Source organism: Planococcus citri, chromosome 2 (assembly GCF_950023065.1).
Source record: "Planococcus citri chromosome 2, ihPlaCitr1.1, whole genome shotgun sequence".
NCBI lineage: Eukaryota > Metazoa > Arthropoda > Insecta > Hemiptera > Pseudococcidae > Planococcus > Planococcus citri.
The window spans coordinates 38,698,307-38,713,356 of NC_088678.1; the positions used below are offsets into that span (position 1 = coordinate 38,698,307).

The following is a 15,050-nucleotide window of genomic DNA, read 5'->3' on the forward strand; positions in this document are numbered from 1 at the left end:
TGTTACAGCATTTTAAGAGTGGTTGAGTCGATAACTAGGTGGTGCCAAAAAATGGTCTTATCGTAACCTCTCCTTTTGTTATGATTTTTTTTTCTTATCTTAAAATTTAAAGAGTTTTTAAAGCTCAAAAATTGTAAATCTAATGGCATTTTAAGCAATTTGAAAATAAAAAATGATCATAACAAAATTTGTTTATTTTTTGACGTAGTATTTATTTTCACATTAGTTTTTTTCATTGCGGTTTTTTAAAATTAAAAATCATTTGTAGCCCTTTTAATTTGCAAGTTGGGCAAAAATTCATAATAGGTAAGTAATTTTGTTCATTTTTCAAAATATTACCGACCCCCATGGTCAAAATTGGATTTTGGCTCTTGGATTTTGAAAGTGTATTCTGCCCCTTCAATTTTGAAGATAGGTCACACCTTCACATGAACTAAGAACTCTCTTTGGCATTGGGTTTAGACGTGATGATAATGAGAAAAAATCAAAAATATCCAATTTTGTCAAAATTACAGTATGACATATTTCAAATTGATATTAGTTTATACTTACTTACATGAATGTTAGTCCAAAATTGGTGTTCTAAACAGAGGGGGGGGGATGGGTACCTAAAATGGTGTGATTCAATCTTTTAAAATGAAAATGATGAAACATGGAAAAAATTTGTGAATTTGGTGCCAATTCAAGTTGATGGCGTTGATGTCTTTCATGGTGTATTGTGAGGGGGAAAAAATGACCAAGTAATCAAAATTGACCACTTTTGATGATTTTCGATGGAAATGTCAATTTCGTCCTGTTTGGAGTGTTGGAGGTGATCCAGCGATCTGGTAAAGGTGATCTTGTCTTCCACAAGGACCATCTTCTACTGGTTATTTAAAAATCATTTCAGGGGGCTGATTCGCCATCCCTAACTCATGATGCTCATTGCGACCAGGTTGTGTATTTTTGGATTTTCTTCAGATTTTTCGCTGTTTGAAATATGTAGGTGATATTTTTTGGCGTTAAAATCAATTTTTGACACTTTTAGCCGTTAATATAACTAAATCTTTAATGCTCTGATTGGGTAGCCTTAAAAAATCCAAAAGTTTAGTCTATTATCTGAAACGAAAGTTGAATGATTGAAACACATGCTAAGTAGTTATACTCGGATCTTCTTAAAAATTTATACCTCTTATTGGGCTGACAAAGTATAATTTTTCCAAGTAGGTATATAAGTACGTAAACCTCCTTTTTCACTACACGGAGCTAATAAAAAACAATTCTCTGTAAGAAAAAAATAGGTAGGTACAGAAAGAAAATGAAAATACCAATTCGTTTTTAAACACTTTGTACCTCTAAACAATTTTCTCATTTTTAAATTAATTTAAATAAGTACATACGATGGTTTCTGAAAAAATGTGCAACTAACAGTAATTTTCTCGCCGTTTTGAAAAAACGCCGTTTCTCGCTCCATCTTTATCGCTTTGTTAATTGCACATTTCTTTGTTTCTATTTTTCAACTAAGTAAGTATTCAAAAGTAGTAAAAAAATTAACAATACGCCTTCGCCTTCGTTCTTAATAAACAGTAAATAAGTTCAAAAACACGCTCGAATGAAAATTGCGAGCGTGGAAAGCAGGTCGATAAAGAGGCAGCGGAAGAAAAAATATAAAAGGTATAACCAAATAATGATTTTAAATACCATCAAAAGGTACTCAACTAGGTAATACCCTTAATATTAATTATCGCCGGCAGTTAATGCGCCAAAACAATGTAGATACAAGTATAGAAGAAAACTCTCTGTGTGTACCGACATTAAAAGTTTATTAGTCTTTATTTTATGCAGGTAGCTGCCTATTTATTGTCTGATGTGAAAAGTATAACGCCACTTTGCCACCTCAACGTTGAGTTCAAAGATGAATAAAACTACTGGTTCGAGGCTGTGAGTTGAACTTTCAGCGCTTTCTTAAACGCATTGAACCCTTTCGGCGCAATTCTGGTATAATTTTTCACGCTTCAAATTACAAGCTCGGGCTCGGCCGAGTTGATAAAATATTTCAAGTAATTCGTATCCTTATTCCTTTACTGTAAAAAGCGAACTAGATGAAGCATTAAAATCAGCTGCTTCGCAAATCAAACAGCAAAAAATGTGAGACTGAATGAAAAAAAAAGAATTAAATAATTATTTTATCGAGTAATGTCCGCTCATTACGCAGCAGGCACAGCTAGGTACCTTGAAATGAATTTTCTCTACCTCCGGAACAATTTTATCCTTTTGCAAATTAGATTCGAGTGAGAAACGAAGTGTAAAAAACGTCGAGACATTTGTCTCGTAGACAGAAATATCACGGGGAACGATCACGAAATTGGGATTTGAAAAAAGAGCTTTTTTCTCAAGTGTTATATGGGTGTTTTATTCGTGTTGTGTGTTCGGGTACAGTTTGTTTGTTTTGTTTTTTTTTTATTCGCACTTTTTATTTATCTTTAAATAGTAGAGATTTTTCAAATAGTAGAAAAATGCGTCGAGAGTTTGGCCCATTGGCACGACGATTTATACATTTTATATCGGATTAAAGAGCTGTTCGATTGAACGATTGAATTCCAAACAAGTTTCATTCGAGTATGAATTTTTTTAAAGAACCACACAAGCTTTCAAAACAAAGCTACGAGTAATTTCTCCAATTCTACTTCCGGATTTTGTAGGTATTTAATGATATCACTCTATTTAACCCAATATGTCGCTAGGTTATTTCAAAAGAATCAAGCTTTTGTGGTCACTACTACACAATGTTTGGGTCGTCGTTAACAAAAGAAGGACCAACTTACGTGTTCGTTTTATTTTACTCATCGAAGTGAAGTTAGGTTTATACAACGTGTATCATGTGAAAATACTACTAATTTAATATTATACCATATTGTACGATACACAACAGAGATATAGTATTGCCTACCTATACGAATTGTACGATGTATACCTACCTATACGATCTGCGTGTAGGTACGCGAAGCACGTATCGTAACTTTTAAAGAGGATTCTCCAAAGGGTTGCAAATGCTCGTCGTCTTTGCGAATATTTCCTAAAGGCGAATTATATCGCTATCGCCATACGTAGCATCAATGATAAGCTATATCAAATACTTATTTTTAGCGCCGAAGTATCAAACATTTTATCGAATTATAGTATATTAGACGTGTCCTCGTTTTCCTCGTTTTATTTGTGTTTTTGTTTCTTTTTTACTGTCGTTTTCCTTCTTGTTTTCTTTGAAAGTAGATAGGGGTATTAGAATGTTATTTCACAACACGGTGTTTCGAACAGGAAACGAAGGGTTGAAATTTTATTGCCGTAAAAAAAGACTCTTAAAACTGTTGAAACTGTTAATTTTTCCGCTTTAAAGCATTTCATTCATCTCGTGTTTTGCTGAATTAATTGAATATTTTCACTATCGCAAATGTCAACTACGTTTGAATTTTTTTATTCAAAATTCACTATCTAGATTGTGTTTTTAAAATTGAATTCGTTATGTAATGTAAAAATTTTCAACAATAAGTAGATAAGTGTAGCGAGTAAAGAAAAGTTTGTTTAGGTACTTTTTAAATTACTAAAAATGAAGGGAGAAATTAATCAATTTGATCCACAGATCTCACCTAATAAGTCAACTCAGTAATATTAAGTTGAATTTTTTTTTAAATTTGAAGAAATTACAGGCAAGGAGCTCTAAAAATTGAAAAAAAAAACCTAGAAGCGTCGAAATTGTTTCCAAAATTTCTATTTTAACCCTCCGGAAGGTCAAAGCTTCATTATCTTAATATTCGTTGAATTTAAATTAAACTTGTTGGCTGGGCCTTACAGCAAATAAATGGAAGATTCGAAATCAATAACGAATTGAAATACTCAGAACTCAATCTTCATGATCCCTGACAAAGGAAGTATTTCAACGAGCAGAAAATTTTCCGAGTAAGAGAGTGAAAAATCGAAAGATTTTCCAAAAATGCACAACCTGACGTTGAATTCCAGATTCTGAATTTATCATTTTATTGAAAAATGAAAAATTTGATCAAATTGAAGTTATAAGCTGATTGTTAGTGTTTTTCGGCGATTCTCGAGCCTCCAGTAAATTTTTTGACTCTCCTGTTCAGGAAAAACTGTCATGGAAAATACCAAAATGAAATTTAGCGCCCATGAACTTGAACTTACCGGCTGGTTCAAAATATCTAAAAAAAATTCCGGTGATTTCTTTGAGAAAAAAAAATTAAACATTTTTCAACGCTCCAAATTGATTATCATGGTTGTACTTCTGAGAGCCAGTCGTTTTGGAGACTCGAGCCTTTTTTTAAATTTTCTGTTATGGAAAAAAATCAACTACCTACCTTGGATTTGAACTGGCATGAAAAGGTTTTTCGTTGGATTAACAAGATCATAATAAAGACCACTGACATAGGTATAGGTACCTATTAAAGCTTATTGGGAATGAATTTCATTTTGGTACTTTTCATAGTCACATTTTCAAACCCGAAAAATTCGAAAATTCCCGGAGGCCTAAAAACGACTTAGAATCATTTCTTTTACCCAATTGATTCATGAGGTCAAAAATAGAGCAAGTACCAAACCCGTTCTCGGCTGATTTTTTTTCTAGGAAAATTAAACAAATTTGAATTTTTAAAAATACACCAAGAACAAAGCGTTCATTGGTTCTGATGTCTTTTTGGAATTTCGACCTTTGGAATAATGATTTTTTTCAACTCGGAAATTCAAAAATCTGCTAGAGATATTAAAACGTATATTTTCAGTGCTCAATAGTTATAAGCAATGGAAGAAGAGAAGTTAAGAGGTACCTAGCTAATTTTAGTCGAAACCGAATTTGAAATTTTTCTCTAATAAATTTGATTTTGTTATTTTTTAAAATTTTTGTTGAGTGTAGAGTTCCCTTTTAAAACTTTTGGGCAGATTGATTCCGATATCACATTTTTGGGATCCCAAATGAAATAATTTTCTTTGAGATAAATTTACATTAGCACACATATTTTGTCACCCAACATGAAAAGTTTCAAAATTTTGAGTACACTCTTCCCCGTCGCAATCACTCATGAGTTTGGGGGGAAATGGCCGAAAAATTAAATTATTGCTTACTCCCACCCCCCACCACCCTCCACCACCATATTTCAACTGAAAGCAAGTCGAGAAATTTCCAAAAATTTTGTAAAAAAGGTAGATAGTAAAAAGGTTAATTTTTAATTTTTATTCATTAAAAAAAAATTACTGTATGAAAAATCAGCTGAAACAGATTTTGAAAATCTGTTCCTAAATGGGTCAAAGGAGCCACAAAGCTGGTATATATGAGCATTATTGATTCTGAATTTCATTTTGACTTTTTTTTATGGCAATTTTTCTGAAACTGGAAAATTCCAAAATTCGCCGGAGACCTTCAGAACAGTTCAAATCACCATCAATCGATTGGTGAGGATAGAAATAGGGCATAATAAATCAAATTACAGCCTTATACGAGTACGTTCAGAATTTTTCACTTTTCCCTCAGGAATTTCTGCTCAATTGAATTGCTAGTTGAAAATGTGTGCCTGAATTGATCCAATGGATCACAATAATGGTAAATCTCAATTTAAAGGTTCTGAATTTCATTTGAGCTCTTTTTATGGCAATTTTTTCCAAAGCTCGAAAATTGGAAAATTCACTGAACGTCCCCCCCTCCCCAATGGCTTTAAACCACTACCTATTTATTTGAGGGAGGGGAAATGAGTTTATAAATAGATTTCAGCTTACTTCCTCAATTTGATCAAACTTTTATTTTTTTTTGGAAAATTGTCCTTTGAATTTTCAAAAATTCTCCATAAAAACCAAAATATGAAATCCAGCATTTGAAATATAGCATCGTGGTGTTTTTTTGGGCGTTCTTTTGATTTTTGGTTCGTTGACCATAATTTTTTTCTGCAGGTTGGGATACCTCTCTTTTAAAATGTTTCGATTTAGCTTCGAAGCAGTTTCAAAATCAGTAAGTATCAGTGGTAGAATTACTGAATAACTGAATTTTTAGTGCAATTTTGTCTACTTGACTCCAAGGCTCATTTACTATTACCTAGATATCGAATTTTTTCTCTGCTCGGGTCTTTGCAGATCATTTTCATTTTTCGTGCTCAAGTGGTATCTAATACAATTTTATTCAAGCAATGGTTTTCCATTCCTGTACTGCTTACAATGTCTTACGCGTAGGTATCATACACCGCAAAATGTAAAGGAAACGGGTACATTTAAATTGAGAATGACTTTGAAGGCAGGTTTCAAAGGGACATAGCTTTGGACGCAAGAAGAAGGGATGGTTTGGTTGAGCAAATATAGCATAATACGTTATCGAATATCTGTCACATTTCGTTAAAGGTGAATTCCTGGTCGTGTATAATGATGATTACGCCGGGCCATGGTTATACTGCTACAAGACAGAGGGTTAGAGAGGAAGAAAGCCAAGGGGACTAGAAAAGGAGAATAAAACAGGTGCGTCGAAGGTGTTTCGAGAGCCGAAAACCGTGGTAGAAACCCTAAAGGTCTTTGATTCTTTGCGTGTGCTCGGCTGATCCGATACGACCGACGAGGAAAACGAGCTGCGGCGACGACGATGACGCGGCTATTTAATGGCAAAAGCAGTGGAAAACGTTGGGCGTGTATTTGATATGAAAATAATCTGTTTCTGCGAACGAAAATTTAATTAACTGAGAAGCTCGAAGAGATCTCACAAAGGCTGCTAAATATGAGCAAGTCAACTTACCCGGTAGACAGATATGAAACATACGTGTTCTCGTCGTTGACACGTCTTAGCCAATTTTCTTCGAAGGTGGTTGGTTTCCTTTCGTAAAGATACATTTTCCAGCATAGATACGCTGGGTAAAGAGTCGAAGGGATCGTACTTGCAACTCGGCGTCGACCGACGAACAGATACGTACTACGATTAAATGTAAATTTTACTACGCCTGGCAAAGTTTTGACGCTCGTAAATTGTTATTCGCTTTTACTTCGACGATTAAAAATAAATCCGTTTTATTTATTCAAAATGGAGATTAATTTTGTATATGATCGCAATATCAATCACCATTAAGATTGTTATCTAAGGTGGGTTTCGCCAACAGAACACAATATCAATTCAAGGATAAATTACCACTATAGATAGGCAATATGTACTGCAGTCGAGTTTACAAAACGGAAGGGTTATTTGCGCCATGGTAGGTATATAATGCTGGCTGGATATTTCATTAATATTATTTGATACGATTAAAAGCCAAAAACCTGTCCCATATAATATGATTCCAGCGTAGAGAATATGGTTTGCGTACCTGGCTCATTTCCTTTTTCCATTACCACTATTATCATTCACATATTAAATAAGTACCTATCTCTCTGGTTGCTTTTTTCAACCAATGTGTGATATGGTTGATGTTAAATTACGTAACAATGCTGGCGTGACAGTTTTTAGACATTCGAATTTTATACGAGGCGTGTTTTTCAGGTTTTTGATTGGTTTTTTTTTCGATTTTGGGTACATTTGTTCATTTGAGGCGAAAGCTCCAAAGTATTTAATAATTTAAAATTATAGATGTAGGAAAATTGTTTACGTGATAGTCAGATTTTTTTTAGTCATTTTCCCATTTTCAAGGTCATCGTCATCAACGATCGACGTATTTTTTTTCAAAGGTTAAAGTACCCACATTTAAATGTTAAACGTTTGATGAACGATATATGTCATTAGAGTTGCCTACTTTATTCCTGAAATCATCACATCGACGATATAGAAAACATTGGTGTTAGTTGCCTATCTGAAATTCTAATACACATCGAAACGCCCATCTGATGATAGGGTGACTACCTAACTGACATTCATGTAGTAATGGTTGCCTACTTTTACATAATGGGGGTTGTTCCAGTGACAAGGGTACCAGAAAAAAGTGTCCATTGTCACAGCAACTTTAAATTTGACGTTAGCTATGTTTAATGCGACTAAACAGTGTTTCTAAGATATTGTGGCTTATTTCGGAGGTATTCTAAATGTGGTACCTGGTGTGTCTGTGTAATCAGGTGCGTAGGCATATGTTGGCCAGCTAAATATCGACTGAAAGGGTAAAACCTAACTAGGCGAGTAAATTGATGCGGAATTTGATAAACATTTAGAAAAATTCGTGCCAGGATAATCAATCAAATTGCACGTACTGCGAAGCAGTCGATGAGGAAGAGGAAGTACAGGGGGAGAACGCATTAAAAAAGAAAATAAATCGGTTACACTGATTACCCGAATACGCGCTAATGTAGCGAACGAGAAATTTGTTGAAAGAAGGGGAAGCGTAATTTGAAAAAGTACCCGTGTCCATTATATCAATAATTGATATTGACAGGTGAATCTCGTACACTGCACCATATTCTGTGCTTACTTTCCTCGGTTAATATGGAAATGAAACTCGCTATACGATATTGGGGGAATGAAAGGAAACTATCCAGTAATTATTACATAATCGCCAATACCTACCCTTTCCTACCTATTCGGTGTATTTCCTAACTTGATTATTATTGTTTCGCAACGTTGTACCCAGAATTGTTAATCAAATTGTGTTTTATTTTTAATGTGTTTCAGATAGCTGTGCAAATTTGCAATAGATAACGTAATTGTACCCGTGAGGATGCAGGAGTTATGAGACAGTGGCCATCTTTTTCGGCTAGCCCATCAACTTCTTCAAATAAGATATCTTCTTCTTCAAATTTGTGCGAAGTTCGATATCCTTTCGGTGTTCAGAACGATTTGGGTCACGTTGTTCTTCATGGTAGAAGTTTTGTAAGTTTGTTATTTTTCTCACTATCTAGCTTAACTTATCTACAGTTTCTTTTTCATCTAGTAGATTTTCGAGTTGTAAACAAAGTTACTTTTTCTTCGAGAGATTTTAATGTGTGAAAAAAATCAAAGCGTTGATCCGTGTGCGGTAACTTCGCAAATTAGATACTTCTTTTATAGGATTTCCTCAATTGCCGTTTAAAAAATTCTGCGCGAGGGGAAAAACTGGAGAGTGAATGATGTTAACGCGTCGTTAAGTAAATTTTTAAAAGAATTCGTCATTTTTTGCTCTTTTTCCGCATTTACATGTTTTTTTTTTCTAGTGTACATATAAATCAAAATTATTTTGTCAGATGGTAAAATTCGCGTGACGTGCTGTACCTACTTACATCATGCGTCATATTCTTTAGATAGGTATTTAAAAATGGATACAACCAAACGTGGGAGCTCAAACAAGATTGGGTAAAATATTGCCTTTCGTAAAGTTTAAAAAAAAAGTAAAAAAATCTAAAAATAAAACACTCATAAACTACTTACAAGGGAACCTCTTGAGGTATCACCCTTCGATTTGAATGACACCGCGATTTTTGGAAAGAGCATGGTCTTAATCTTAAACCCTCAAAACCAAATTTTCAACTGCCCAATTTCATTTTTAGATTTTTGGCGAACGTTTGAAAATTTAAAATTGTCTGTTTTTGGTGATTTATGTTTTTTTTTAAAAGTACATAATGTTGGTACTTGATCAGTAGAAATGAACAAAAATAAGTTCTTAAACTGATACATATTAATTCCCCAAATCTAAATTTCACCATTTCCAGCCATTCTGAAGCTTCCAGCGCGATTTCTAATTTCTCCAGAATTTTGAATTTGCTCCAGAAGGTGTGAATATGAAGTTGGGCAACTAAAAATCGAGTTGTGTGTTATACTCGACCTATTTAACGAGTTTATCTATTTTTGAGCCGATTTTGAGAGTGACACCTTAAGAGTGGTTTTTTGATCAGTTTTTTTCATACGAGTAGTAAAAATATCCAAAAAATCAAATATTTCCCGTTTGCGAGGAAATGTTGGAAATTGGCACGAATCGCTGTATCGAGTTCAGAACCATCACCCCCCTCTCCCCAGTCTGAATTTTACTGTTTCGAGCAGTTTTTGGAGCCTCCAGCACGATTTTCTGAATTTGTTGTGTTTTATTATGTCGTACAATTCTCAAAATCGGCTCAAATGTCATTAAACAGGTTGTGTATGTATAACACACAACTCTATTTTTAGCTGCCCACTTTCATATTGACGCCTTCTGATGCAAATTGAAAATTCTGAAAAGATTAAAAATCGTGCTGGATGCTCCAGAATGACTAGAACCGATGAAATTTGGATTTGGGGAATTAATATCAGTTTTAGGGCTTATTTTGATCATTTTCACTGATCAAGTACGTCCTTTAAAAAAAAATCATGAATTATCAAAAACAGTCAATTTTGGGATTTTCAAACGTTCACTAAAAATCGAAAAATGAAGTTGACCAGCTGAAAATTTGGTTTTGGGGGTTTCAGACCATACTCTTTCCAAAAATCGCGATCCCGTTCAGCTCCCTTGATAAAAAAAAAAGAAAATGATTTTAAGAGTTTTAAAATTTTCTATAATTGATTTAAAAAATGAAAAAAAAACAAAAATTCAAAAAACGTTACGAGATAAAATTTACTTAGGCATATCCAGTCAAAATGAGTCGATTTTCAATATTTTAATAATGTAGCTATTATTTATGACCTTGACAACTAAGTATTAGAAATTGAGCTTTTATGAAGCCACCGACGAAGGAGGTAAGTGGAGAAATTTGCCCAGGGCCCACGTTTTCCAGAGGGCCCAAGTTTTTTTTTCAAGTTTGTGAACTTCATTGTTAGAAGAGAAAATTCAAAGGAAAACGTCGTTTTAGAAAATAAAATATTTTGTAAAAACTTAATTTTTTTAAAATAAAATTGAAATTTCATTTTTTAAAATACTAATAGTGAAAGCTTCATTTTTGAGCAGAAAATGAAAACTTTGTTTCATTTTTGAAGGGAGTATGCAAACTTTATTCTTGAAGAGAAAATAAAAAATAACTTTCATTTTTGAAAGAAAAAATGAAAACTTGATTTTTGAACAGAGAATACACGTAATTGCAATCTTGGTCATTGAAGAAAAATTGCACTCTTCATTTTTGAAAGGAAAATGGAAACTTCATGGAACAAAAGTTATTATTAAACTTAGCTTTCATTACAAGAGAAAAAACCTTTCTCCAAAATTTTTTGAAAAAGCAAAATTATCAATTTTTTTGTGGGGGGAGGCTTCTTCTGAAGAGGAAAAATCGTGGAAAAATGTTGATTTGTAAACAACTCATTTTTGACCTCAATTTTTAAAAATTGTTCGTTTAATGACTTCCAAATTTGCTTATCCTCTAGAGGGCCTTAAAAATCACTTAGGTACTTATTATATTAAAAAAGGGATGTATAGGCTAAGCAAAACAAAAACGATTTTTTTCTTTCTCTCTCTAAATGCAAATTTTGGCTACTCCTTGATTCCCTGGTAATGGATATTAGAATTGTGAATTGACCAAATTTTTATATACTTAATGGATTAATAAAAATATTGACAAGTTCTCAACTTCAGTATTAAACTTGGTACAATTTTCTTTTGATTTTTAGAAACGGCATTTGATGAAAAGGAAGGAATAAACTCGATGAGTAATAAGTAATAACTAAAGTAAAAGTCAGGCACGATAGCGAGAAAGAAAGAAAAATTTTGTCTTTTATTTTTTAGTTGGCTTTATTTTTAAAAAAAAATGGTAATCTTGTAAATTTATCAGTAAAAAGTATGTTTCTCTTTTCTTTAAGCAAGTTACTTGTAAGTTAAAAAGTCTCCTCTTCCTTTGATTTACCTGCGCTTGAAACATAACAGCGAAAAATTTTAGTTTTATTAGATTTATAAGTATGTATTACGTAAATTATATTTCATTCGGCGGTGAAAACGAAGATGAGTGGATCACCACGTTCTTCCCTCTCATGGCCCTCTGCATGGATAAGAGCTTGATCCGAGATACGTTTTAGATTATACATCGGTGCATTTTGTTATTACGTGGCTTATGTGTGTGGTTTGAAAAGTCGCGAAATAAGTTTTCGAGTATAGTATGAACAGTCGATTAGAAAGTTTGAAAATTTTCATAAAAGCATAGGTATATAAATTCATCAGATTTTACAAACTTCTCGACGATCTGCTACTTCGTTTATATTAATTTGAAAGCGTACCACGCTATGGTATAATATTGAAAATACGTTTCGATAGAAGAAAAAAGAAGGAAGAAAAAAAAATGTCAGTAATATTTTACGACGTAGGTTGGTTTATAGGATAGGCCTAACGTACATATTTTTATCAAATAAAAAACGACACGATTTTAGAAGGTTTTTGAAAAAGCATTTTGTCCTTAACGTTTAATCAAATCATGTCGTTCAGTATTCAACCCCTATAGCTTTTCGTGGTTTGGCGGTGGTGTTTTTATTTATGTATTTATTTTATTTTTTTTACTCCGAAATATCGACGTTTTTATTCACTTAGCCATAATTGGGGCATTGATGGTTAATATCGAAGATTTATTCGACTATAAATTTCATCGAGTAATACCTGTTGAGAGAATAGCTGATTTATTGAAAGTTATAAATCAGCGTAAACAAATCATTTCGTGAAGTTTCGATACGCAGGTACATATATGAGTGTATACGAGAGAAGGATACTATACCTATACTCGTATTCTGAGGAAAGCCACAATTCGTTTCGAACATATAAAATTTCCGCATACAGATTCGACGAAAAGAATGCCTCGAATGAGGAAAAGTAGGAACCTACGTGTAAGAAATATGTTGGCTAATTCTTGTGACAAGTTGACCCTTTAGCCCTACATTCTTTTGGAAATACCTACACATTTAGAGTGCTCGCAATTATTCAAATTCAAAGATACGGTAACTTGCTGAGGTACATACGAAGGGTATATGGACAGGGACACGTTGCTGTATTCGACTATCGCTTGTGTGTTTTATACGAGTATAGGCTACGATAGCGATAATTTTATGTGGAAAGTTTAGAAGAACGAACTGGCGAGAATTATGTCTTATTTAGGCTCCCCGAGTGGTAATTTACGAGGTGTTAGATGCGAAGAAAAATACTGTAAATTAACTATAGTTAAACAACGGGCAATATTTTATATCTATTGTCGTAATAATTGCGGTATCGATTTCGGCGTACACGAGTTTATAACGTGAGTATGTTGTCGAGGGGAAAATTAGAAATGCGTTTGGAAAAGCGAAGAAATATTACTTTAACCTTTGAGAGAAAATTAACGTCCGTGTTCATTTCGTTGATGTGTTTTCCTTTCGGTATTCCATTCTTATATTGCGCATGAAATATGTAACACGTTTAATCCGCACCATGTAATGCTATTACCACAATCGAGTTTTCTCGCACTTTTTATCCGGCTAGAATTCGTCCTCGGTCGTAGGTTTAATCACAATAGATTGCGTTAGTCTGGGAACAGAAAAATGTCGTGACAATTTTTTATACACCGAAGTACGATTTCGTAATTGAAACGGCTATTATCTAATGGATCTAGTTGGAAATTGTAATTCCCCAAACGAATAAAAAAACACGTTTAATTAAATATTATTAAATAAATATACAGTTTATTAAAAATAAGGTAGGTACGTATATCTTTCAAACTTACAGTTGGGCAGCTCATTTTACAGATGAGTGTGAGAATCTGCCGAAGTGGGTATAGTTATTTCTCGTGATCTTACAGAGCATAGTCTAGTAGCCCTCCTATAGTTGCACAACAGAAGTATAAAGTGGTTTGCCAACCTAAAAATTGAAGGGACAAATTGTACAACATAAGTAATAAAAACATTGGAGTGGATCGCGAAAAAAAAGTCTGCGGATTTCGACCAAATTTAGCAGAGAGCTTAATTTTGAGTTGATAGGTACTCAGCAATTTTTTCAACTCTGGAGGTGCCCCTGTAGGGGAGGATGTGGGCCTTCAAAGAGGTGGCATTTTCGCGAAAATAATCGTGGTTTTTTCGCTCCTGTCACTACCCAACCTGTTTTAGGTGAAGTGAGCCAGTCCCAAATGAAAGTATTTGAGATTCTGCATCGATCTATGCTATTGCCGTAAAAATCCAAGAGCACTTTTAGGGTTTTACTGAGCTGTTGAAAATTTGTAAATCGCTTACTTATTTTTGGATAAATTCGTGTTTTAAAAATTTTTTCTTCGCAAATATTTCACCTTAATTTTGTCAGAATATTGAAAGATATTGGATATCTCTATAGTAAAACTTTTAATATCATAAAAACAATACAAAACTCAACCCTAAGGATTTGCATAGGAGCCCTCTATTCTTCTCCAATTGATAGTATATACTGTGAAGCAGCAGAATTACCCCCAGACTTCAGAAGAACTTTAATAACAAATAAATTCATCACAACAGCTTCAACCAACCAATCACTCTCACTCACTCCAATATTCAATTCACCTACCCAACTCTCAGCTTTTTGAACATTTAGAAGGACCTATCTCTGATTTTATTAGAACATTAACCAATCTTCAAATAGACCCCAAAACTCTCATTCAAAAACCAATATTCTACCCCCCCCCCTCCCCCATGGTTGCTTAAACCTCCCCAAATTGACTACTATTTGAATAATTATTCTAAGAAAAGGCATTCCCCATTAGTAATTAAAAATAACTATCTGGAACTTCTATCAAAATATCCTGAATTCAACCTCTGTTTCACAGATGGATCAAAAATACCAAATCATTATTCTGGATATGCATACTCTATAAATGGTGCAATTTCAAATTTCAAACTCCCAAACTGTTCATCTATTTACTCTGCTGAACTCACTGCTATCTATCATTGCCTTTGTGATATACTCACCTCTGAACCAGATAACAAACATTTTTTGATCCAGAGTGATTCCTTAAGTTCATTGATTTCTATACAAAACCTATTTTCTGATCACCCTATAGTTCAAAATATTCTTAAAAAACTATTTGAGCTACAAAATTCCCACTTTATTATACAGTTTATGTATGTTCCCAGCCACATTAGAATCACTGGAAACGAAATTGTTGATACGTATGCAAAATCTGCAACTTCTCTTTCCTCCCTTACTATCATCACAGCTGACGACATCAAATCTTTTCTCACTCAAAATTTATATACATACATAAATTGGCAA

General features: G+C 33.6%; 1 protein-coding gene across 2 annotated transcripts in view; it reads left to right on the forward strand.

Annotated features, from left to right (window-relative positions):
• Positions 1-15,050, forward strand: part of LOC135835697 (uncharacterized) — a 387,401-nt gene that overhangs the window by 184,667 nt on the left and 187,684 nt on the right. For both annotated transcript variants that reach the window (XM_065350086.1, XM_065350085.1), the window contains exon 2: positions 8,603-8,800. In XM_065350086.1, the coding sequence (XP_065206158.1) occupies positions 8,660-8,800 (141 nt within the window). In that variant the 5' untranslated portion in view covers positions 8,603-8,659. The remainder of the gene's footprint in view (positions 1-8,602; positions 8,801-15,050) is intronic.